At 42.2% G+C, this 24629-nt stretch overlaps 1 protein-coding gene across 1 annotated transcript in view; it reads right to left on the bottom strand.

Moving 5' to 3' along the window:
* mllt1a (MLLT1 super elongation complex subunit a) overlaps positions 1–24380 on the bottom strand; it is a 29232-nt gene extending 4852 nt beyond the window's left edge. The window contains exons 1-10 of the mRNA XM_053625767.1: positions 22137–24380; positions 14724–14904; positions 9817–9899; positions 7647–7790; positions 5812–5937; positions 3354–4049; positions 3030–3120; positions 1722–1833; positions 1264–1378; positions 177–254 (exon numbers count right to left, since the gene is read on the bottom strand). Of these exons, the coding sequence (XP_053481742.1) occupies positions 177–254; positions 1264–1378; positions 1722–1833; positions 3030–3120; positions 3354–4049; positions 5812–5937; positions 7647–7790; positions 9817–9899; positions 14724–14904; positions 22137–22148 (1638 nt within the window). The 5' untranslated portion in view covers positions 22149–24380. The remainder of the gene's footprint in view (positions 1–176; positions 255–1263; positions 1379–1721; positions 1834–3029; positions 3121–3353; positions 4050–5811; positions 5938–7646; positions 7791–9816; positions 9900–14723; positions 14905–22136) is intronic.
* Positions 24381–24629: the final 249 nt, after the last annotated feature.

Raw genomic sequence — 24629 nt, 5'->3', positions numbered from 1 at the left:
AATGTTCCCCCATGTGTGATGGAAATACAGTCTGCGATTCTAAACGGTGCGTAAAACTAGGATGGATCTCGCCACGGCTGAAGTGAGGGGGAGAAGAAAAAAAAAAAAGTTAAAAGCCCATTTTTTTTTACAATTTAAGCAAAGTGTAAAGTGCTGGAAGAAAAATGTGGATTTACCCTTCCTACCTTGTCGTAGCCCTTCTTCATAACCTTCTCCTGCCTCAGACACGGGTCGGGGCTTTTCCTCCCCGTCACCTGCACAACACACACAGGGAAATTGTTTTTTATTATTATTATTATTATTATAATTATTTCTAAGTCATTTGACTACTAATCCCCGTTCTTCAGCGTAGCTCTGATACTGGCTTCGGTTATAATCAGGAACCTAACTTACGTGGAAATAAAGCAGCACTGAGCACGGCGTTGAAATGGAAAAGCCGAGAGAGAAATATGGAGAGAGACAATCAATGAAGAACGAGAGAGAGAGAGAGAGAGAGAGAGAGAGAGAGAGAGAGAGAGAGAGAGAGAGAGGTGTCCAGGAAGAAAAGTAGAAAAGCAAATAGAGGTGAGAAGAAATAAGCAGGTGAGAGAAAGTCAAGAGAGGAGTAAAAGAGAGTAAAGAGAGGTAAAGAGAGGAGGAAGAAGAAGAGAGAGAATATGGACAGACAAACAGGAGAGATTTAGGGAGGGGGGGTCATAGGAGAAGGGTAAATAGAGTGTGAGGGGAAAAAGGAGAGAGGAAGAGGCAGAGAGAGAACCTGACAGAAGAAGAAGAGGCAGAGGAAGAGAGCGCAAGAGAAGAAGAAGACAGAGGGGCAAATAGAGAGAGACAGATGAAGAGAGAGAGAGATAGACAGAAAAAAACAAGGAGAGCGAGAGAAACAGAGAAAGAGAGAGTGTGAGAGAGAGGTGGAGAGATACAGAGAGTGAGAGAGTATGTTGGAGAGAGAGACAGAAACAGTGAGAAACAGAGGGAGTGTGTGAGAGAGGTGGAGAGAGAGAGAGACAGACAGGTTAATTCAACCTCATAAACCCCTCCAGCCACCTGTCAATCACTCCTCACCCTCACACACTGCCGAGGACAACACACAAGGTGGGATTAGAACATTCACCCTCGAGGATGCTGTAAAATTGGAGTTGCTCCGTGTGTGTGTGTGTGTGTGTGTGTGTGTGTGTGTGTGTGTGTGTTTCATCCCCCTCCGAAACCACAGTGCCCCCCCACCGAACGGAGCTCTCCGATTGGCCGTCCTTGGTTTCGACTCACCTTATTATTATTGTTATTATTGGAGGCGGAGGTGTGTTTGGGCGCAGGGGGCGGCGGGTCTCGGCCGGGTCGGTGTGGTCCGTCGCTGCTGTCACTCTCGCTGTCTAAACTCAGCCTGAAGATGGAAGAAGGTCAAAAGGTCAACTGTTCAAACCGTATATGACCGGAATCCGTTTCGCTCGCGCCGTTCCCGGCCACACTTCAGCCGTGAGCAATCGGCTCATAAATCTTTGTAACCGCTGCTACGGATTGCGACACAGGGAGCGGCGAGAGGTGCACTCGAGTAAATGTTTACACTGCGCAAACAAATCTTTTCTTTCTCTCAATCCTGCTCTATACAGAGGCTTAAAGATCAACTCGGTCACACACACACACACACGCACGCACACAGAGAGAGAGAGAGAGAGAGAGAGAGAGAGAGAGAGAGAGAGAGAGAGAGAGGGGAATGGAAGAGAGACCTGGAGTCACGGTTAGGGGGGTTGTTCTTCACCGGCGTCTCGTCGTCCGAGCTGCTGTCGTCTTCGTCAGACTCCTCGGACTGCATGTCCTCCACCATGGAGCGCAGAGGTCCTGCGTGACACCACAACACCGCCCGCTTTTATCTTCTTCATCATCATAAAGCAACAACTGATTCGACTCAACACAATCGTTCAGTGCGGTGATATGGCACAGTGATTAAACGGTTAAAAAGTCGAGCGCTTTTCACTGTTTAACACGGGAGCCACTGCAGATTAGATACCGAGCACGAAATCAAGACGGTGACGATAACTAATAATTACATTCTCTTCAGCACTGTTATACCAACATGGACGGGGGGGTGGGTAAGGGGGATAGACAGAGAGTGTGTTAGAGCGACAATAAAGAGAGATGGGGAGAGTGAAGGAGACGGAGAGAAACAGACTGGAAAAAACGGTGTGTGAGAGCGATAGAAACAGTGTGGAAAAGAGAGAGAGAAAGAGGCAGACAGTGTATGAGAGTGAGAAAGACAGAGAGACAGACAGACAGAGAGAGAGAGAGAGAGAGAGAGACAGTATGAGAGTGTGAGAGAAACAGTCAGAGCATATGAGAGTGAGAAAGAGTGAGAGAGAGACAGAGAGAGAGAAACAGGTAGACAGTATGAGAGTGAGACAAAGAGTGAGAGAGACAGACAGAGAGAGAGAAACAGCTAGACAGTATGAGAGTGTGAGAGAGAAACAGTCAGAGCATATGAGAGTGAGACAAAGAGTGAGAGAGAGTCAGAGAGAGAGAGAAACAGGTAGACAGTATGAGAGTGAGACAGAAACAGAGTGAGCGAGAGAGAGAGACAGAAACAGTCAGACAGTGTATGAGATTGAGACAGAAACAGAATGAGAGAGAGACAGCAGACAGAGAGAGAGAGAAACGGGTAGACATTATGAGAGTGAGACAGAAACAGAGTGAGCGAGAGAGAGAGACAGAAACAGTCAGACAGTGTATGAGACTGAGACAGAAACAGAATGAAAGAGACAGACAGCGAGAGAGAGAAACGGGTAGACAGTATGAGAGTGAGACAGAAACAGAGTGAGCGAGAGAGAGACAGAAACAGAGTGAGAGAGACAGAAACAGAGTGAGAGAGACAGAAACAGAGTGAGAGAGAGATTTCAACAGCGCAAAATAAATGTTTGTCTACTGTCATGTTCAAATTAATGTGATGTTGTTATAGATGCAAAAATATTGCAACACAAGTGAGCGTGTGTGTGTGTGTGTGTGTGTGTGTGTGTGTGTCGCTGCCGCATCGAGTTTCTCACCTTGGCCTTGTTTCTGTTGCGGCTCGAAATCAGAGTCAGAGCTGGACTCCGAACTGGAGCTGGAGTTCGACGGACTCGAGGGAGCCGACTGCTGCAGGGGTGAGAGACAGACAGACAGACAGACAGACAGACAGACAGACAGAGAGAGAGAGAGAGAGAGTTAAGATTTAATGACACTCGAGCAATGGTGCATCGATAATTAAACACATTCACTGTATGCAAAACACACAAACAGTATTTTGGAGCAAATGTGAAAGGTTTACAAATTAAAGTGCGTGTCTAACGCTCAGTCTTCACCATCTGCAGCGCTGATCTCGCTCTGACCTCAGACTTGGACGAGAGCTCGTCGTCAGAGTTCGACTCGTCCGACTCGGGCGCCTTCTTCTGCTCTTTGACCTCTGGGGTCTCGGGTTTGCTCTTGATCCAGCAACCTCTTTGCTTTGAGCTCTTCTTCTCACCAAAACCCGTAGCTGGAGCCATGGAGGAGGAGGTAGAGGACGACGAGACGCGAGGGGAGGTGCCTGGAAAAACCCCGCCTCCTGAACTTTTCTGGCTTTCTCCACCTCCCTTTTTGGGCTTCTTAATGCTGGATTTGGGCGAGTCGGCATTGGAAGGGCGCTTGCTCGCCGATTTGCTCTCTGTCCCTCCCCCTCCCCCTCCTCCCCCTCCTCCACCACCTCCTCCTCCTCCTCCTCCTCCTCCTCCTCCACCCGGACCGCCTCCTTTAGGACTCGTTCCTTCCATCTTGGGCTCCTTCAGCGTCAGCTTGGGCTCTTTGAAAGCAGCTTTGGGTGGAGCTTTGCTCTCTTCTTTTACTTTGATCTCGGGCTTCTTCGAAGAGGAGGATGAGGAGAAAGATGAAGGTTCACGGCTGCCTTTGCTGCTGCCACCGTCTCGGTCTGCATCTCCCTTAGAGGAGCTCTTGCTCTCCGAGTCTTTCCGTGGACGCTCGCGGTGCTCCTTGGCCAGTTTGTGTGGTTTGGGGGCTTTAGAAATGCCGCTGTTATCTTTAGTGAGCTCCTGCAGAGAGAGAGAGAGAGAGAGAGAAATAGAGAGAGAGAGAGAGAGAGAGAGAGATTTAACAGCTTTAATTCCAATGTGAATTACCAGAACAATCCCAAAACACCCTGCACATCTATATTAGCATCTTCAAAGAAAGCAGGAGGCTAAAACACACCACAATTCATTTAAATACCACATTAGCGGTGTGTTTTAAGTAAGGAATAAATCACAACAGGCATGTTTTCCTGTACTTTGAAGACTTTTCACACTGACACTGGAGACGCCTTCCATAAAGGTAAATAAATAAATAAATAAATAAATCTTACACAAACTGTCAAGCGATCGATTCTACGTTTCTTTAAACCATTGTTTAATTAGTTTCTTATGAGTCTTAGATCATGTAGAGCGTCCGCCACACAAGTCCGTTAAGTGAACTCTTACTATAGAAACGATAATATGATATATACTAGACGTCGACCGTTAAATATATTAACTGTTAATAAATACTCAAGTAAATAAAAGACGTACATCCAAACTGAACCAAAAAGTAACACGCCAAATAACAAATAAAAATAGAGACCAAAATGAATAATAATAAAAAAAAAACACTTCAAATAACACAACAAAATTTGTCAGCGATAGTTTTTATTTCGCCTCTAGAGGCCGCTCTCGTACTGTATGACCACAGTGGACCCTCCTCAGCCGCTCCTGCGACGGACGCAACCGGGAAAAACTCTCGGTGTGGATGTTTGCCGATAACGACAGTTAATCGGAATCAAGAATCCGACAGCTCTGTGGTATAACTACGTTTAGTCCTGTATGTTGACACATTTGGTTTTGAAACAGGAAGTCAGGTCAGGGCGTGTCGAGGGTCTTGACGTACTCCCACATAGCGCTCAGGAAACCTCGCACCCCCCAGAAAACCAATCTATAACGGTCAGAATTTGTTTATGGAGGGGTTATACAAGTTTAACGCGCTCTTCTGAGCGCAAAACGAGCCATTAGTGAGAGTAGGAGCTTTTCCAGGAAATGAAAATCTGCAGAATTACACCCGGAGTATCTACGGGTGAGTGGGCGGTACACGATCGGGAGCCAAATGAAAACCTTAAAAAGGCGACATCAATTAGAACCGAATTTTTTTTTTCTAGAGGAATCCGGACACGTGTTAAGTGCTGGAATGTTCCGAAGGCAATGGAGATCATGTAGAAAAATTAGACACTCGTTTTCAACAAACAATCTAAAATTAAAATAATAATAATAATAATAATAATTTTATTCTGATTTTCATTTCACTTCTCGTATATACTGAATTGAAGACGCTTTTAGATCTTAAATCGCCTTTTTAAAAGCGTTCCGCTCCACTGTATGATGGTGTTTTAATTCTCATACGTTTAATTCTCACGTACACGTTTCTGAAGGTCGTCTAACATTCGTACCCGATTTCATTTCAACGCTTTAGCCGACGCGTCGGCTGTAAACGTTATTAAACATACAATTTAAAATGCTAATCCAAGATTATCCAAGAGCGAAAAGTGAAAGAATTTTATAAAAAGTAAAAAAGAGGGTAGAAAAAAAAAAAGATAATAAAGAGCGAGCGAGAGAGAGAGCGAGAGAGAGAGAAGGGGGTGGGGGGGATGAGGATGAAAAGATAAAAGTTGGGGGGAGGGAAAGAGGAAATGGTGAAATAGCAAAAAAGAGAAATAGCGAAACTTCAGGAATTCATGGATTTAAAGTGAAGAAAAAGAGAAGGAACGTGTGGCTGATGTGTAAGGTTACAGACCTTGGGTCCCTGTGAGCTTTTGCTCTTCTTGGGGTCGGAGAAGGCGGAGAGAGGGATTGTGGGAAGCATGGGGTAGTCTGGACTCGGCCTGGACACCAACTCCGCCCCCTCGGGCACCACGATGATCTGGGAAAGAAAGGAGAACAGCGGTAAAGCGGTGTTCCTCAATAACACACTCCTGATATCTAGCTTAGTGCCTCCTTTCCTGATGATGATGATGATGATGATGATGCACATATTTAATCAACAAACTGGACACATTTGCAGAATCCAAAAATTCGATGACACTTTTTTTTTTTGAGATGGCACGATACCACGTTTTCTTTTACGATACCGAGAGTATCGTCAGACAGTGATACCCATCTGTTTTTTTTTTGTAACTGAAGCACTTATAAAATACAGGATTTGTTTTGTGGAAAAATACAAATCAAGTCTCTTTATATGTAAACATTTCCAGTTCCAAAAAATTATTTTCCAAACCCAATTGTAAACTTTTCCATTTGTTAAAGGAAAAGTCAGTCAGTCAGTACATCAATAAGCGAGTCAGTAAGTCAGTAAGCGAGCCAGTGAGTGAGTCAGTAAGCGAGTCAGTTGGGTAAGTCAGTAAGGGAGTCAGTAAGCGAGTCAGTTGGGTAAGTCAGTAAGGGAGTCAGTAGGTAAGTCAGTAAGGGAGTCAGTCGGTAAGTCAGTAAGGGAGTCAGTCGGTAAGTCAGTAAGGGAGTCAGTAAGGGAGTCAGTCGGTAAGTCAGTAAGGGAGTCAGTCGGTAAGTCAGTAAGGGAGTCAGTAAGGGAGTCAGTCGGTAAGTCAGTAAGGGAGTCAGTAAGGGAGTCAGTCGGTAAGTCAGTAAGGGAGTCAGTAATGGAGTCAGTCGGTAGGTCAGTAAGGGAGTCAGTCAGTAAGTCAGTAAGGGAGTCAGTCGTTAAGTCATTAAGTGAGTCAGTAAGGGAGTCAGTCGGTAAGTCAGTAAGGGGGTCAGTCGGTAAGTCAGTAAGGGAGTCAGTCGTTAAGTCATTAAGTGAGTCAGTAAGGGAGTCAGTCGTTAAGTCAGTAAGGGAGTCAGTCGGTAAGTCATTAAGCGAGTCAGTAATGGAGTCAGTCAGTAAGTGAGTTAGTCGGTAAGTCATTAAGTGAGTCAGTAAGGGAGTCAGTCGGTAAGTCAGTAAGTGAGTCAGTAAGGGAGTCAGTCGGTAAGTCAGTAAGGGAGTCAGTAATGGAGTCAGTCGTTAAGTCAGTAAGTGAGTCAGTAAGGGAGTCAGTCGGTAAGTCAGTAAGGGAGTCAGTAAGGGAGTCAGTCGGTAAGTCAGTAAGGGAGTCAGTAATGGAGTCAGTCGGTAAGTCAGTAAGGGAGTCAGTAATGGAGTCAGTCGGTAAGTCAGTAAGTGAGTCAGTAAGGGAGTTTGTCGGTAAGTCATTAAGTGAGTCAGTAAGGGAGTCAGTCGGTAAGTCAGTAAGGGAGTCAGTAATGGAGTCAGTCGGTAAGTCAGTAAGGGAGTCAGTAATGGAGTCAGTCGGTAAGTCAGTAAGGGAGTTAGTCGGTAAGTCAGTAAGTGAGTCAGTAATGGACACGGCATTCACGGGAAGCAGGTCAGTGCGTTAGTTAGTTAGGTAGTAAATAAACAAAAACATTTCAAAAATTAACATTTTGACCACAAAATTTGTTTCCATTTTTATTTCATACTAAATATAATATTATTATTATTATTATTATTATTATTATTATTAATACCATGTAACACTTTATAAACAGCATATAGCTGCATTTGATTAATCTATAGAGCTAGAAGCAGTGATCATAAAGTTTTGTTTTTTTCCCCTCCCACAGTCCTTCACTCACTCCTCCAGCTCTGACCAGTTTCTTGCGGAAGTCTCGGGTCGGGTTGTTGAAGGTGAGTTTCTCACAGCGCAGGTGATTGACAGGCGGGTTGCCCTCCAGGTTCAGGAAGAGGTCGTAATTAAAGAGAACCTTTTTCGGCTCCTCCTGCAGCGATTTAAAGTCGGGGTTACAACACAATTCACGCACACACACACACAAAATAATAATAAAACACAAATTCTACCTAAGATACATAAATCTAAGGTCTGAAAAAGCAAAGATTGCCTGAAAGTAGGGAAAGAAAGACCTAAGAGGAAGAAGGTCTGCAAGGAAGTTGATGTGGAACACAGGAATCCCAGAATACCAAATTGAGGGAAGGAAAGACAGAAGTTCAGACGAGAAGAACTTTGCAAAGAACGGACAGGGTTTGGAAATAAGGGAGAAAGTTTTGAAGGAACAGAGGAAGGTCGAAAGAGTAAGTGAAGTTTGGACAGGAGGAAGGAAGGAAGGAAGGAAGGAAGGATGTAAGGAAGCTTGGAAAGCAGGAAGGAAAGAAAGGATAACAAGAGGAAGGAAATTTAGAAGGATGGGAGGAGGAGAGCTTCAAAGGAAAGTTGGAAGTACAGTAGAATCATCAGAATGAAGAAGAAAGTTCTGGAACGAAGAGAGAAATAAAAATGGAAGGAAAAGAGAGGAGGAGGGACATCTGGAAGGAAGGAAGGAAGGAAGGAAGGAAGAGGTAAGGGGAAAGAAGGAAGGAAGTGAGTAGCTGAGTTGACTTGAAGTGAGTAGAAAGAAGGAAGTAGTGAGTAGCGAGGAAGAGAGAAAAGAAGTACGGAAGGAAAAAAAAAAAGAGTAAGGGAATCTTGGACAGGAGGAGGGACGTTTCGAAAGCATGAAGGCAAAGAGGAGGGAAGTTTGAAAGGATGACGGGAGAAAGGAAATTTGGGAGGAAGGGAGTTTCAGAAGAAAAGGAAAGCAGGAGGTTCAGAAGAAACGTCAGAATGAAGAAAGTTCAGGAAGGAAGACAGAAAGAAGTATGGAAAGAAGTGAGAAAAGAAATTGGAAGGAAGGGAGGAGGGACATTTGTAAGGAAGGGTGGAATGAAGGAAGGAAGGAAGGAAGGAAGGAAGGGGAAAAAAAAGCGGTAAGGGGAAAGGAAGGGTTTTTCAAGGAAGAGAAAATAAGAATGGGAGGAAGTTCAGAAGAACGTTTAGAATGGAGGAAGACGGTACTGAAAGGAAGAGAGAAAAGAAGCACGGGAGGAACCGAGTAAGGGAGTTTGGAAGAAAGGACGAAAGCTTGAAAGGAAGCGATGGAGTTCAGAAGGAAGAGAGAAAGGAAGTGAAGAATGACATTTCGTAAAGAAGGGAGGAAAGAAGTTCAGAAGGAAGCCCTGCAAGCTCCTGAAGAAGAAAGGAAGGGGAAAAAAAACTAAAGGTTGAGACAGAAGGAAGGTGGTCTGGATGTCCAGAAGGACTGGCTCTTGATTTTTCTGGACATTTTGAACCGTGTCCGAGTGCAACAGGAACCCGACCGGAGCGTTTTAATAAAGTTCTCATTATGAAGCCGCTGTAAGCGATACGGCCCGGAAGGAAGCGCAACAGATAACAAGTGCTGGAGAGACCGCGTGGCCTGTACAAGTGTTTATCAGACACTTTCATCTCATCTCTACTCAAACACACTCTGTGTGTGTGTGTGTGTGTGTGTGTGTGCGCGCGCACATTGTCTCTATGAGCTCTCTATACACACTGCTGGAGATAAAATACTTCAATATGTGGGCAAAAGGAAGAACCTATGACCCTGAAAGGAGGGGAAACTGTGTGAAACAGATGTGTGGGTGTGAGTGAGTAAGTGAGTGAGTGAGAGAGAGAGAGAGAGAGAGAGAGAGAGAGAGAGAGAGACAGAGGAAGAAGGAGAGAGAGAGAAAGAGAGACAGATAGATGAAGCAGGAGAGAGAGAGAGTGGGGGGGGGGCAGAGAGAGGGGGAGGGGAAGATGGGGGGGAAGGGAGGGAAAGCGAGAAGAGAGACAGACAGACAGAAAGAGAGAGAGACAGATAGAGAGAGGGGGAGGGGAAGCAGGAGAGAGAGAGAGAGAGAGAGAGAGAGAGACAGATAGAGAGAGGGGGAGGGGAAGCAGGGGAGAGTAAGCGAGAGAGAGAGCAGTAGAATCAGACCATGTGCACTCACCTTGTTCTTAAAGTAGACCTCTATAGGCATTAGAAATCCTGCGTATCCGGACTCTTCTACTTTATACGGAGGCTCCTTACACACTGTATACACACACACACACACACACACACACACACACACACACACACACACACACACAGACACACACACACACACACACCACAATCAGTCTGCTATTCTCCATTTCATAGGTCAACACAGCTCACCTTTGCCCCTGGCCTGCAGAGTTTAGTTACAACCTAATCTAATACACCTGACTCAAATATTCACACACTGCTGAGACGTGTGTGTGTGTGTGTGTGTGTGTGTGTGTGTGTGTGTGTGTGTACACATTATATTATGACTAGGATTAAAGGCAATGGGATGAAAGATCTCCAGAAGCAGCTCGGGTTTAATATGGTAAAATGGTTTAATTATATGTACTGAAAAAGTAAAAGTCTATTACAGGAAGTTTAAAAAAAGTGAAGTAGGATTCAGGGTCGTTCTCGATTCAGTACTGTCCAATCACATCTACTGTTAAACAGATAAACGGTGTTAGCTCTGACGCATCGGAGGCCACCAGAGACCAAGCTGTTTACAGTTACCCAGCTGTTTTTCCATCTATCCGTACTACCCTATGTAGTGTACTACAATACCTACTGTATCTACATTACTATTACTACACCGTCTACAATACTACACCATTTACTACAGCACTATCCATACTACACCATTTACTACAGCACTATCCATACTACACCATTTACTACAGCACTATCCATACTACACCATCTACAATACTACTCCATTTACTACAGCACTATCCATACTACACCATCTACAATACTACTCCATTTACTACAGCACTATCCATACTACACCATTTACTACAGCACTATCCATACTACACCGTCTACAATACTACTCCATTTACTACAGCACTATCCATACTACACCATCTACAATACTACTCCATTTACTACAGCACTATCCATACTACACCATTTACTACAGCACTATCCATACTACACCGTCTACAATACTACTCCATTTACTACAGCACTATCCATACTACACCATTTACTACAGCACTATCCATACTACACCATTTACTACAGCACTATCCATACTACACCGTCTACAATACTACTCCATTCACTACAGCACTATCCATACTACACCGTCTACAATACTACTCCATTCACTACAGCACTATCCATACTACACCATTTACTACAGCACTATCCATACTACACCGTCTACAATACTACTCCATTCACTACAGCACTATCCATACTACACCATTTACTACAGCACTATCCATACTACACCGTCTACAATACTACTCCATTCACTACAGCACTATCCATACTACACCATCTACAATACTACACCATTTACTACAGCACTATCCATACTACACCATTCACTACAGCACTATCCATACTACACTGTCTACAATACTACTCCATTCACTACAACACTATCCATACAACACCATCTACAATACTACACCATTTACTACAGCACTATCCATACTACACTGTCTACAATACTACACCATTTACTACAGCACTATCCATACTACACCATTTACTACAGCACTATCCATACTACACCATTTACTACAGCACTATCCATACTACACCGTCTACAATACTACACCATTCACTACAGCACTATCCATACTACACTGTCTACAATACTACACCATTTACTACAGTACTATCCATACTACACTGTCTACAATACTACACCATTTACTACAGTACTATCCATACTACACTGTCTACAATACTACACCATTTACTACAGTACTATCCATACTACACTGTCTACAATACTACTCCATTCACTACAGCACTATCCATACTACACCGTCTACAATACTACTCCATCTACTACAGCACTATCCATACTACACCATTCACTACAGCACTATCCATACTACACCGTCTACAATACTACTCCATTTACTACAGCACTATCCATACTACACCATCTACAATACTACAGCACCATCCATACTACACTGTCTACAATACTACACCATTTACTACAGCACCATCCATACTACACCGTCTACAATACTACTCCATTTACTACAGCACTATCCATACTACACCATTCACTACAGCACTATCCATACTACACTGTCTACAATACTACACCATTCACTACAGCACTATCCATACTACACCGTCTACAATACTACTACATTTACTACAGCACTATCCATACTACACCATTCACTACAGCACTATCCATACTACACTGTCTACAATACTACACCATTTACTACAGCACCATCCATACTACACTGTCTACAATACTACACCATTCACTACAGCACTATCCATACTACACTGTCTACAATACTACACCATTCACTACAGCACTATCCATACTACACCGTCTACAATACTACTCCATTCACTACAGCACTATCCATACTACACCATTCACTACAGTACTATCCATACTACACTGTCTACAATACTACACCATTTACTACAGCACCATCCATACTACACCGTCTACAATATTACACCATTTACTACAGCACCATCCATACTACACCGTCTACAATACTACTCCATTCACAACAGCACTATCCATACTACACCGTCTACAATACTACTCCATTTACTACAGCACTATCCATACTACACCATTCACTACAGCACTATCCATACTACACTGTCTACAATACTACACCATTCACTACAGCACTATCCATACTACACCGTCTACAATACTACTCCATTCACTACAGCACTATCCATACTACACTGTCTACAATACTACACCACCATCCATACTACACTGTCTACAATACTACACCATTTACTACAGCACCATCCATACTACACCATCTACAATACTACTCCATTTACTACAGCACTATCCATACTACACCATTCACTACAGCACTATCCATACTACACTGTCTACAATACTACACCATTCACTACAGCACTATCCATACTACACCGTCTACAATACTACTCCATTTACTACAGTAATATCCATACTACACTGTCTACAACACTACACCATTTACTACAGCACCATCCATACTACACTGTCCACTGTCTACAATACTACACCATTTACTACAGCACCATCCATACTACACCATCTACAATACTACTCCATTCACTACAGCACTATCCATACTACACCATCTACAATACTACTCCATTTACTACAGCACCATCCATACTACACCGTCTACAATACACCATTTACTACAGCACTATCCATACTACACTGTCTACAATACTACTCCATTCACTACAGCACTATCCATACTACACCGTCTACAATACTACTCCATTCACTACAGCACTATCCATACTACACCATTCACTACAGCACTATCCATACACCACCATCTACAATACTACTCCATTTACTACAGTACTATCCATACTACACTGTCTACAATACTACACCATTTACTACAGCACCATCCATACTACACCGTCTACAATACTACTCCATTCACTACAGCACTATCCATACTACACCATCTACAATACTACTCCATTTACTACAGCACTATCCATACTAAACCGTCTACAATACTACTCCATTTACTACGGCACTATCCATACTACTCCATTTACTACAGCACTATCCATACTACACCGTCTACAATACTACTCCATTTACTACAGCACTATCCATACTACACCATCTACAATACTACTCCATTTACTACAGCACTATCCATACTAAACCGTCTACAATACTAATCCATTTACTACGGCACTATCCATACTACTCCATTTACTACGGCACTATCCATACTACACCGTCTACAATACTTCTCCATTTACTACAGCACTATCCATACTAAACCGTCTACAATACTACTCCATTTACTACAGCACTATCCATACTACACCATCTACAATACTACTCCATTTACTACAGCACTATCCATACTAAACCGTCTACAATACTAATCCATTTACTACGGCACTATCCATACTACTCCATTTACTACGGCACTATCCATACTACACCGTCTACAATACTACTCCATTTACTACAGCACTATCCATACTACACCGTCTACAATACTACTCCATTCACTACAGCACTATCCATACTACACCATCTACAATACTACTCCATTTACTACAGCACTATCCATACTACACTGTCTACAATACTACACCACTATCCATACTACACTGTCTACAATACTACTCCATTTACTACAGCACTATCCATACTACACTGTCTACAATACTGTCTGAAATGATCTTCAGCGAAAGACTAAATCCAAATTACACATCAAAATGTAAAAGTAGATATCGAATGAGCTGCCAGCCCTGCATAGTTTGGACCTCGATGTATTAAAAATGAAGAGAAGGAATTATTTGTCGTGTTTTTTCTTCTAGTACTACCATGTTATTTCAAGAATCTTCAATAAAACGGTTATAAGGGTGTTTTTCCCCCTTACACATAGGAACTAATAATAATAATAATAATAATAATAATAATAATAATAATATCTGAATACATAATCTAAATAATAATATAAAATATAATCATTGCTGATGCTAGAAGAAGCTTTAAATAATTCAGTGACTGTTTGCACTCTAGTGTCTGTAAATCATCCAAAAACACATCAGGGCATTACTCAGAGTCTCACAGTGGCTACAGAGAGAGCTTTATCACCCCCCTGAAATTAATGTCTGGCTACAGCACTGGAGGCCACGCCCCCTTTCATTAGGAATGACAGGCCGACAGAAGCCACGCCCCCCTTTCTACATGAATCCAGCTCTCCGTCTCCTCATGTTCAAAACCAAATGGTGTTAAAAGGAATATTCTTGAATGTAAAGCTGTATGCGCTCGGTAGACGTCCTGCGAGACGTGACGACGTGTTGGGAGCGGACGCACGCACGCACCTCTCTTGGGCTTGGGGAAGCTCTCGTGCAGGCGGAAGATGACTTTGTCTACAAAGTGCTGGATGTCGCTGTTCTCGGGCCCTCGCACAAACACCATCCAGTCGTGTGTGAAGCCTTCGGATGTGGCCTTCTTCCGCAGCTGAGCGCGGTGGCCCAGTTCCAGTTTCACCTGTACTGTGCACTACACACACACACACACACACACACACACGCCATTAAATTGAAATCAAAATAAAAACTTTTTCAAATATCTTAGTAGTATTATTAGTACATTTGCTAGTACTGTATACAGTATATTACACTGTTCATATTACTACATTAAAAATAAATGAAAAAATAAAATAATTGTGTAAAACAATGGACGAAAATATCATATCGGGATTCTCGAAAGCATCCGTATGATACCTGACCTGCATGGCCACATGTGTGTGTAGTTTGTTTATTTTAAAAATAATAATAAATTTAAAAAAAAAAAAAAATTAAAAAAAAAAAATTAAAAAAAAAAAAAAAAATCAACCAATAGTGTAGAATTTTTAAATGAAATTAAAAAAAAAAAAAATTTGATACTTTATTTAAAGTCTACAAAAATATAGATTAAAAAAATTTCCGCATGTAAAAATATCCCCGAAAATGAGGGGGAAAAAAATCATTTTTATTTGAATAAAAAAAAAGTAAGTACAACAATGTAAAACAAAAACAGCATTACAAAACAAATAAATAGTTAAAAAAAATTAATAAAAATATAAATCACAGCATCTCACGAAAGCATAGTGCGCTATAATACCACAATGTTCATATCGCCTAGCCCGCTCGCTAATTATCTCCAATGAAGAATGTTACTAATTATTAATAAAAATAAACATTATTGTTAATATTTCTACATAAACACTCCTCAGAGTAATAATTCTCTGTACATGTCCACACTCACTCCCACCGCGCCCCCTACCCCCGTGAATGACATGCTTGAAGACGGTTAACGTCCCCGTTTAGCGTGTTGCGTGTCGCTTTAGTGGCAGTTTGCGATCGTAGACGCGGTCAATTCAGCGTAACCACAAACCTGCGTGCGAACAGACACCCCGCACGAGGCGAGTCTTTCCGCCTGTAAAACATGTCGATGTATTCGTTTTTGAGTCACATGCTGGGTTGACGGCCTTTTCGTTTGCAAAAATCGTCTCTTTCTGCTGCGTAGCGAGCAAGGATATGAAGATACAGATATGTAGTGTACTTGTACGTGTGGTAATAAATGCTGCTTTTATCGGTCATTAATCAGAAGCCATTATCCCTCCAACACCACCACCGAAAAACAAACAAACAAACAAACAAGCAAAAAAAAATCAACAAAAAAAAAAAAATCAAAGTGTGTCCTGCTTTTGTTTTAGATTAAACATATAAACCGTATTACAAAAAAGCTGCAAGATTCCCCCGGTCGAGCCGGTGAGAGACGGCGCTCCTGCGGCTGGGAGATTTAAAACCCACGCCGGTCGTGATGGTTAAACTGGTGCCAGGCAGCGTGACGCCTCGGTGGGAGATGAGAGCGAGGGCGAGGGCGAGTGTTTACAGTCTTAAGAGCATTAAAGGGACAGGATGGACAGGACTGATGCCAGGGAGAGGATTGGCCTAGCTTTCTTCTCTAATCCTTACTCAGACTCGTTCTCAGCTCGGGTCATGTCTCGACACCTCGTTCTCTCGTTCCAGCCCGGCTCTTCGTCCCAGAATTCCCTACATGTCAGAGTGCCCCCCCACTTCCCCCTCCCCCTCCCCAGCTGCTGGTCAATACAGACAGACTCATAATTCATACGATAATTTCACACTATTCGCGGTTACGGTGCACAGCAAGACAGAAAGGTACGTCAATATTTACACGGGGACAGTTCCTCGTATTCAGAATCGTCTTACGCGCGTGCTTAAGCCGGTTTTCTGCGCTCCTCGTTCGAACGATTCAAACCGCACCTCCCGAGCCGCAGACGCGCCAGATTTCTATGTCTACATATTTAATCCGAAATGTCAGGAATACGATACTCTGGCATTTTGAAAAAACGTTCGATGACTGATATGATGTCTACAAGAACGTACTTGTTTTTATACTGAGAAAAATGTATCCATGACGACGTTTACACGGACTGCCGTAATCTAATTATTGACCTTATTCTGAATAAGACGATATTCTGATTAAGGTGTTTACATGAGTCGCTTTTAGAATATTCCTTTCATGTTCCTGTGTTACGTGTTATAGAACATAGAGCGATTAACAGCACACGTCATTACGTCGCCACGTCACGCCGTCCGACGTCCCCTCAGGAATTTCGCGTATCGACGTACAGTTGGTCTTTACACGCACTCACTCGCTTTAAAGCCTGAAAAGAAATAACCCAGGGATAGAAAATGTGAGCTGAAGAAGGAAATACTGTCGTTTTTTTTTCCCCGTCTAGTGTCAAACGTAATATGATGGAACATAAAAGCAGGAGAAATTAAAAAAGAAAAAAAGAAATCGAGTAGCAGTCCATCCGGCATTTCACGATCGCAGAATCAAGGAAACGTCACGATATTCACAGGAGCTCGCGATTTTTCTGAAATACCGCAGATTCGGGCCGAATGACGTCGAACGACATTCTATCCGTTTTCATCTCCTAGTCCGGCGTGTCCTGAACCGTCCTTCCCGCCGAAGAAATGAAAAGACCAGGAAGCCTTCTGTGGAAAAAGCGCAGGAGTACAGATGGAAGAGATGAAACCAGACACGGTGGACACGTGAACGCTTTTAAACGCACCTCCGCGCAGGGCGTGGGGCGACGGCTGCTCCGCCACGACGCTGCGTCGTCTCCGGTACGGTGAAGCGTTCTGTCCGGGGACGTTCACGCAACACGTACGGAAGGAGTCTCCAGCGTCGGCGCTCGTAAAGCTGAAATATTAAACACGTCGCGAGTTCCGTCTGTTTAACGCTGTTCCGCGACGTTAAACGTAACGATAAACGGATAAAAAAAAAAAAAAAATCATAACACGTCGCTCTTTAACAATTCAACGATTGTGATGATCGGAAAACTGCAGCGGTAGAAGAGATAGAAAAACACTTCAGGATGCGCAGTTATTGGAAAATAATCAACTATGGAGTGGTAACTGTAACTCACTTCACTTTATAACAACAAACAAACAAACAAACAAACAACAAACATCACCACCCATACGTGCTTTATTCCTTACGCATTACTCCTTCTGAAAGCTTTAGCTTTGTTGGTTTTTTTATGACCGGTGTTAAATCATTTCATCACTGTGAGAGCGGAAAGCGTTTTAAAAAGAACATCAACGCACAAATCAGAGCATTTAAACGCAGAACACCTTCGACGGATCGAGTAAACGGAATCTAATCGGTAACCCGGCTCGAGTCGTGCGACGCGGCTGCATTTCGTTCCCCGTAAACACGACGGAAAGTGTTCAGTTTGCCTTTTTTTCCCCTCTTCTGATCATCTCCGAAGATGCAGCTGCGTGACAGCGGATTAACACACGACACACACACACCGCACGCCGATGAGAGACGCACGCCCAACACGCGAGCTCGGTCGTGTGTTGGTTTTTTTTTTTGTTTTTTTTTTACAGACATCAAAGGATGCAGAGTTTCCTCAGAAAACGTACAAGTGCTTTTCTCAAAACACGCATCTCAACCGTCTCCGTCTTCATCTCTACGATCTAGAACGTCTAACGACACGACGGCGTGATTTGAAGAAGCCGGCTTGCGCAACTGGGAGGCTTTCCTCGAAAACGTTGCCCAAGAAAAATAAATATATAAATGAAATTGTGCCGGAGAACCGAAAACGAGACGATTCATAGATTAGACTGATAATCTTGTAAGACAAGTTACTGACATTTATAAAAATAATTTTAAAAAAACTCAAAAGAACCTGACTTTCTTTCAGTCCATATTTGGACACATCCTGTTCTTTCTTCGTAGTAAATTTTGTTGCGATTTTAAATTGCATCATCATGCGTCGACAAATAAATTGTATTATCTCGCTTCAGTCCTGCGTTCAGTCCCCAGGAAACCTACATACTGAAGCTCAAAAGATGTAGCTAGCATAAAAGCATAACATGCTGCAAGCTAGTTAACGCGCATTAATTATCCTCTTCGACTCGAGCACGCTATATTCGCGCTCTCGACAGCATCGTGTTCGAGCCGGGATGTTCCGTCCCAACGCCGCGCGTTATTCGCGGCTAGCTAGCGTCTTCCTTTCTGTCAGTCTGTTGAGCGGTGAGGTGACGGTTAGTCACGGGAGCGCACCGTTTTTATCGGTCCGTTTCCACGTATGCCGTGACGCGCAGCGAGATGGAAAGCTACCTCGATATTTGCGTGAGGAAAGTGCCGCGTATTCAGAATCGTCTTGCGCACGAGCTCGAGCGAGCTCCTCGTTCTTATTATAGAAATCCGAGATCGACGGATCTTTCCTGAGCAGAAGCGTCCGAAACGGGGTTTTCCCCAAGAGCGGCCAGGCTAGAGCTTGATCGAATAATACAGCAACCGGTACACATTTCCCTGCCGCAATACTACCGGAATTCCCATAATAAACATGTATTCGGGAAAATAAATAAATAAATAAATACATACATCGCATTTAAATGAACTGTTAAGCTCCCGCGTTGTACTTTTGGTCGTCTGGCGAAAGTGTGACGCGAATCCGACAGAGTGCCCTCAACCTGGGAATCATGCACTGTATAACATCCGGCTAAATATCAGTGACGAGAAAAACCCCACTCGTCCCGCGATACGAGTTTCAACTGCTGCGTAAAGAGCGTGTTTCATAGAGTACAAAGCAACAAAACGCGAGAGAAACGTTTACGCGGCCGCTTAACAACCCGCAGAGGTCAGCTGACGACCGGATTATTATTGTGCATGTAAACACACCCGGGGGATAAAAGTGTTGGAATTTGCACTTTGATAGATCTAGTCTAAAGAACATGGCGGCATCACGCCGGCGGCCAAAACGAAATGAACCATTTCATGACGATTGTTGGGAATGATTACGGAAAAAGGGGTCATTTTTCATTTCTTTATAATACAAAATCTAAATAAAAGATCAAATCTATTAACTCTTCTTGTTTTTTTTGAGAACAATATTGACCTAAAATCTCTTACACCGCCTGAATTAATCACGTTGTCGTTATAAACTAAAATGGAAAGCGGACAAAAACCTAACTAGCGTGGCAGCATGTAGCGCTGCTTAGCCACAACATAAACTTACTTGTTTGTTTGTTTGAGTTCTGATCAGCAATATCGTCGTGTACGCTAGCTAGTCGGCGTGTATGAGTTAGACTTTGTGTACGATAGTTAGAGGTCGTGTATGATAGCTAGTCGCCGTGTACGATAGATAGTCATCGTGTACGATAGACAGTCGCAGTGTATGATTGTTAGTCGTTGAGTACGAGTTAGACTTTGTGTACGATCGTTAGAGGTCGTGTACGATAGCTAGTCGCCATGTACGATAGCTAGTCTCAGTGTACGATAGTTAGAGGTCGTGTACGATAGCTAGTCGTCGTGTATGATTGCTAGTCATCATGTACGATTGCTAGTCGCAGCGTATAATTGTTAGTCGTCGTGTACGATAGTTAGAGGTCGTGTACGATAGCTAGTCGTCGTGTACGATTGCTAGTCGTCGTGTACGATTGCTAGTCGCAGCGTATGATTGCTAGTCGTCGTGTACGATAGTTAGAGGTCGTGTACGATAGCTAGTCGTCGTGTACTATTGCTAGTCGTCGTGTACGATTGCTAGTCGCAGCGTATGATTGCTAGTCGTTGTGTACGATAGTTAGAGGTCGTGTACGATAGCTAGTCGTCGTGCATGATTGCTAGTCGTAGGGTATGTTAGTCGCCGTGTACGAGTTAGACTTTGTGTACGATAGTTAGTCGCCATGTACGATAGCTAGTCGCAGTGTATGATTGTTAGTCGTCGTGTACGAGTTAGACTCCGTGTACGATAGTGAGTCGCCGTGTATGATTTAGACGTCGTGTACGATAGTTAGAGGTCTTGTACGATAGATTTTTTTTTTTACTTGAAAAAGCATAATAATGTGAAGTAAAATGGCGACCAGAGACTAGAGAGAACATAAATTAAAGACACACGATTTTCCGACACATGCTTTCCGCCTCATGACTGAGGCGATATGTTTTTGTTAAGTGACATCATGGTGTGTTTTTTTTTAAACCAAAAATGTACCAACAGTAGCCCTAAAACTACGTTTAGCCCCGATAAACAAGTAGTTTTAGTCGTGAATGTGCTCAAAGGTGACATTTTGTGAATAACTTTGAATAAAACCAAAAGCACAAACGCGTCAACTACAAATCTTCCGTTGAAGTAGCTGACTTCGGAGCGTTTAAAAAGAGTGTGTGGTGGTCAATTTGGGACGCACCCGGGAAAACCCGGCGAGGGAAAACGCAGCAGGCGTGGGACGCGTCCCAAATCGCGCAAATCTGCACGAGTAGGTGCACTGCGTCGCGTGTGGAATAATGACACCAGCGCCCTGCGTAGTGCACTACCTATCCGATCAAGAGTGGTTTGGAACCCAGCCGCGTTTAGATGCAGGAATTTCACAGCTAGAGCGAAACCAAACGGAAATAATAATATTAATCATCAGTAAAAAAAAATTATGCGTTAACGTCATTTGTAAAAGTTTTTTTTTTTTTGAATAGCAGTACATTCTTGTCGTATTTCAGTGTTGTTGTATTTTTATTTTTATAAGGAGGTGTCAACTAATATTAATCCCGGGTTGACTTTCTCATCTTTGGAAAAGACGGAAATTGTTTATTTACTTATTTTAAAGCGAAAATTATGGACGTACAGCATTCAAACAAAAAATAAAAACAAAACACCGGCTTCTAGACATTGCAATAGTCGGTTAGCTCACTAGGCTAAATAGCTTCAGACGTGGGGTTTTTTCAGTATCAGTGCAATCACGATTATTATTACTACTACTACTACTGCTACTACTATTATTATTATTATTATTACTATTAATGTTCAAAATAAAAGACTTTGCAACCTTATGCATGCCTAGTGCAATCACCAAACCTCTCTCACACTTACTCACACACTTTTACATTTATGTCGTCAGTTGTGTCGGTTTTAGAGGCCGGGTCATGAGACAAGCCAAAAATGCACATCTCTGTTTACATTGTGTGTAAGAATTGTAGCTTCTTTAGCACATCCGCATGCTATTGTGTGTGTGTGGATGCGTCTAAATGCTGATATAGCTGCTAGAAATTCATATACAAGTGGCTTAGCTTGGCTGCAGGGTGTGTGTGTGTGTGTGTGTGTGTGTGTGACTCCTTTTCACCAACCAACCCATTACATTACACCCAGCCCCGATCTTAAGACTCCAACAAAACCTTTCAAAAAGTGAAGAAAACAAAAACAAACGCCGGCTCCTCATTACCTGATCCTCCATGTTCCTCGGCTCGGCTGGTTGTTGTGTTTATTTACAGAAGCCGTGTTTTCTCAGGCCGTTGTTCCTCCCGACTCATTGTGTGTCAGTTTCAGCCCCCCGAGAGAAAAAAAAAAAAAAAAAAAAAAAAAAGAGAGAGAGCGAGAGAGAAAGAAAAAACCGGAAGCCAAACGCGGCCATTTTCTCCCCCCTCCCCTTTTCTCCCCTTTCCTTCACTCCTGGCTCGCGCGCGACAACAGGACAGCACGTTCAACCAATCAGAACGGAGCATCTTTGAACTTTAACCAATTAGATGAGGGAAAGGGAGGGACTTCCCTATTCAGAGACCGGTGTTTAGAAGGGGTTGCCCGAATTGCAGTTTACGGCTCTCAAATATCTTGATACTCCCTACGTAGGGACACTTCATAAGACAGGAAATAATGTGCTATACTCACTATTTAGTGCCACAACTAGCCGACAAGGAGGCATTTGGGATCCAGCCTTCGCTTATCCTGCATATGGGAGTCTTTTAACATCATTGTAACACAATAATTTTATTTGATTTTAAAAGAATAAGCAACTTTTTGAAAGATCATATAATATAATGTAATATAATATAGTATATGTTATTCTTGCTTTATATATATATATATGAAAAAATGCAACCTAACAATGGTCAGTTATAATAATCTATCATCTATTACAAAAATAAAAATACACTATATATAATAAATAAATAAATGAATAAATGAATTATTGGCGACTTTCATTAAAACAAACAAAAAGAAAAGTTTTCTTAAGTTTTCTATCTTCATCTGGTCTTTAATTCATTCTACACCTTTAAAAAAAAAAAAAAATTTAATATCACACATTCAACACATTTCCTAAAACATAATAAATAAAGTCTTCACGATGTTTCATACATTTTCTTTATTTTAATCACTAATCATTCCTCTTAAACATATCTTCAACTTCATCCGTTGTAATGCTTTTGAAATCTTTTTAATATTAATAATGTTCTCGCGCTACACCCTTGCCTTGTAAAACACTGTTTCAAAATTATTTGCCCCCGAGTGACGTTCTGAAATCTTCAGGGTCGTCCTTGCTACAATTTGATACTTTTATACAAATCATTTTCCCCACTGTGATAAACAACAAAGTGATTTTGCATGTATGCAACCTCATATTTATACCCCAGAGAAACAGGAAGTTTTCAAAGGAAACAATCAAGTTCTTAGATTTATTATAAATATTCTTTAGGGGGGCCAATAATTTCCCCACACGGTTTCTTTTAAGTTATATTATTTGATCCATTTTTTTTTGTTTGTAACGTTCCATTTATACTGTACAAGTGGACTCATTCGACTAAACGGTGCCAATTATTATTATTTATTTAATTTTTTTATTATTATTATTTTTATTACACCTTTCAGTGTACAAAGCGTATGCAAAGCTATGGCACTCAGCTCAAGTCTTTCATATCGCTATTATATAATCTTTACCTAATAAAAGTGTCTACCTTTGACTATAGAGTTTACATTGAAGTTCCCTAAGTCTCAGTTTTATTTGTAATTTTAAAGTCTTACATTTGGGCAAGGTTTTATGGATGGACAAAAAAAAAAAAAAATCTGGGCTTTTATCGTTGTTAAACTGTCTGTAACCGGACGGATGACCACTGTGCGAAGCCGTAGAGGACTTTAGAGGATTTTAGAGCCTTCAGCAGATGGGACGTGAACCTAAACTCGGAGCTCTGGCACTGAAATCAAAGCTGCAGATTCACACAATGCAGAAAGTCTCACGGAAATCTGCTTAGGCTAGCAGCCCGCGCTACACACTCCTGCGCCGGCAGGCTGTTATGACTGAAGCAGCAGGAGTGAGAGGGTTTATGTCACTGCTGGAGTCCCTCTGGATGAACCGTGTGTGTATGTGCATGTGTGTGTGAGAGATAGATAGATAGAGAGAGAGAGAGAGAGGCTTTGCTTCTCTCTCCTCCTCTCCATCACACTGCTTTAATCCCCCCGCTGGGGCGCCTGTATTTAATAACCCTTTCATTCCCAGCAGGACGTCAGGCCCCCGACACGCTGCTCACTTTTCTTTTCTTCTCAAGCTCTATAAATTAGGTATATTTGCATATGCGGAAAGGGAAGGAAAAAAAAAAAAGGTTCCCGTAATAGCGAATTAATATTAAATAGTGTTTTTAAGGTCTTTAAAGTATTTGAGATCATACTTCTTTCATTTTTAATCCAGCACCTTCAGTATCCTGGTGTAGACCAAATAAATAAATTAATAAATAAATATTTGAACTGAATTTCTAATAATCATAATAAAAAAAAAAAGAAGAATTTTTTTTTTTTTTTTACATAGTTACAAGACAAAATACCAAAATAGAGTAAAAAATATGAATAAATCTCAGTGGTTTATTCTTTAAGAATATGACCGACTTTATTTGTTTGTTTATAAATCAACCCTCAACAATGAATTTGTTTTAGTTGTTTATTAATATTT

Source organism: Ictalurus furcatus, chromosome 5 (assembly GCF_023375685.1).
Source record: "Ictalurus furcatus strain D&B chromosome 5, Billie_1.0, whole genome shotgun sequence".
NCBI lineage: Eukaryota > Metazoa > Chordata > Actinopteri > Siluriformes > Ictaluridae > Ictalurus > Ictalurus furcatus.
This window is presented reverse-complemented; position numbering and strand designations above follow the sequence as displayed.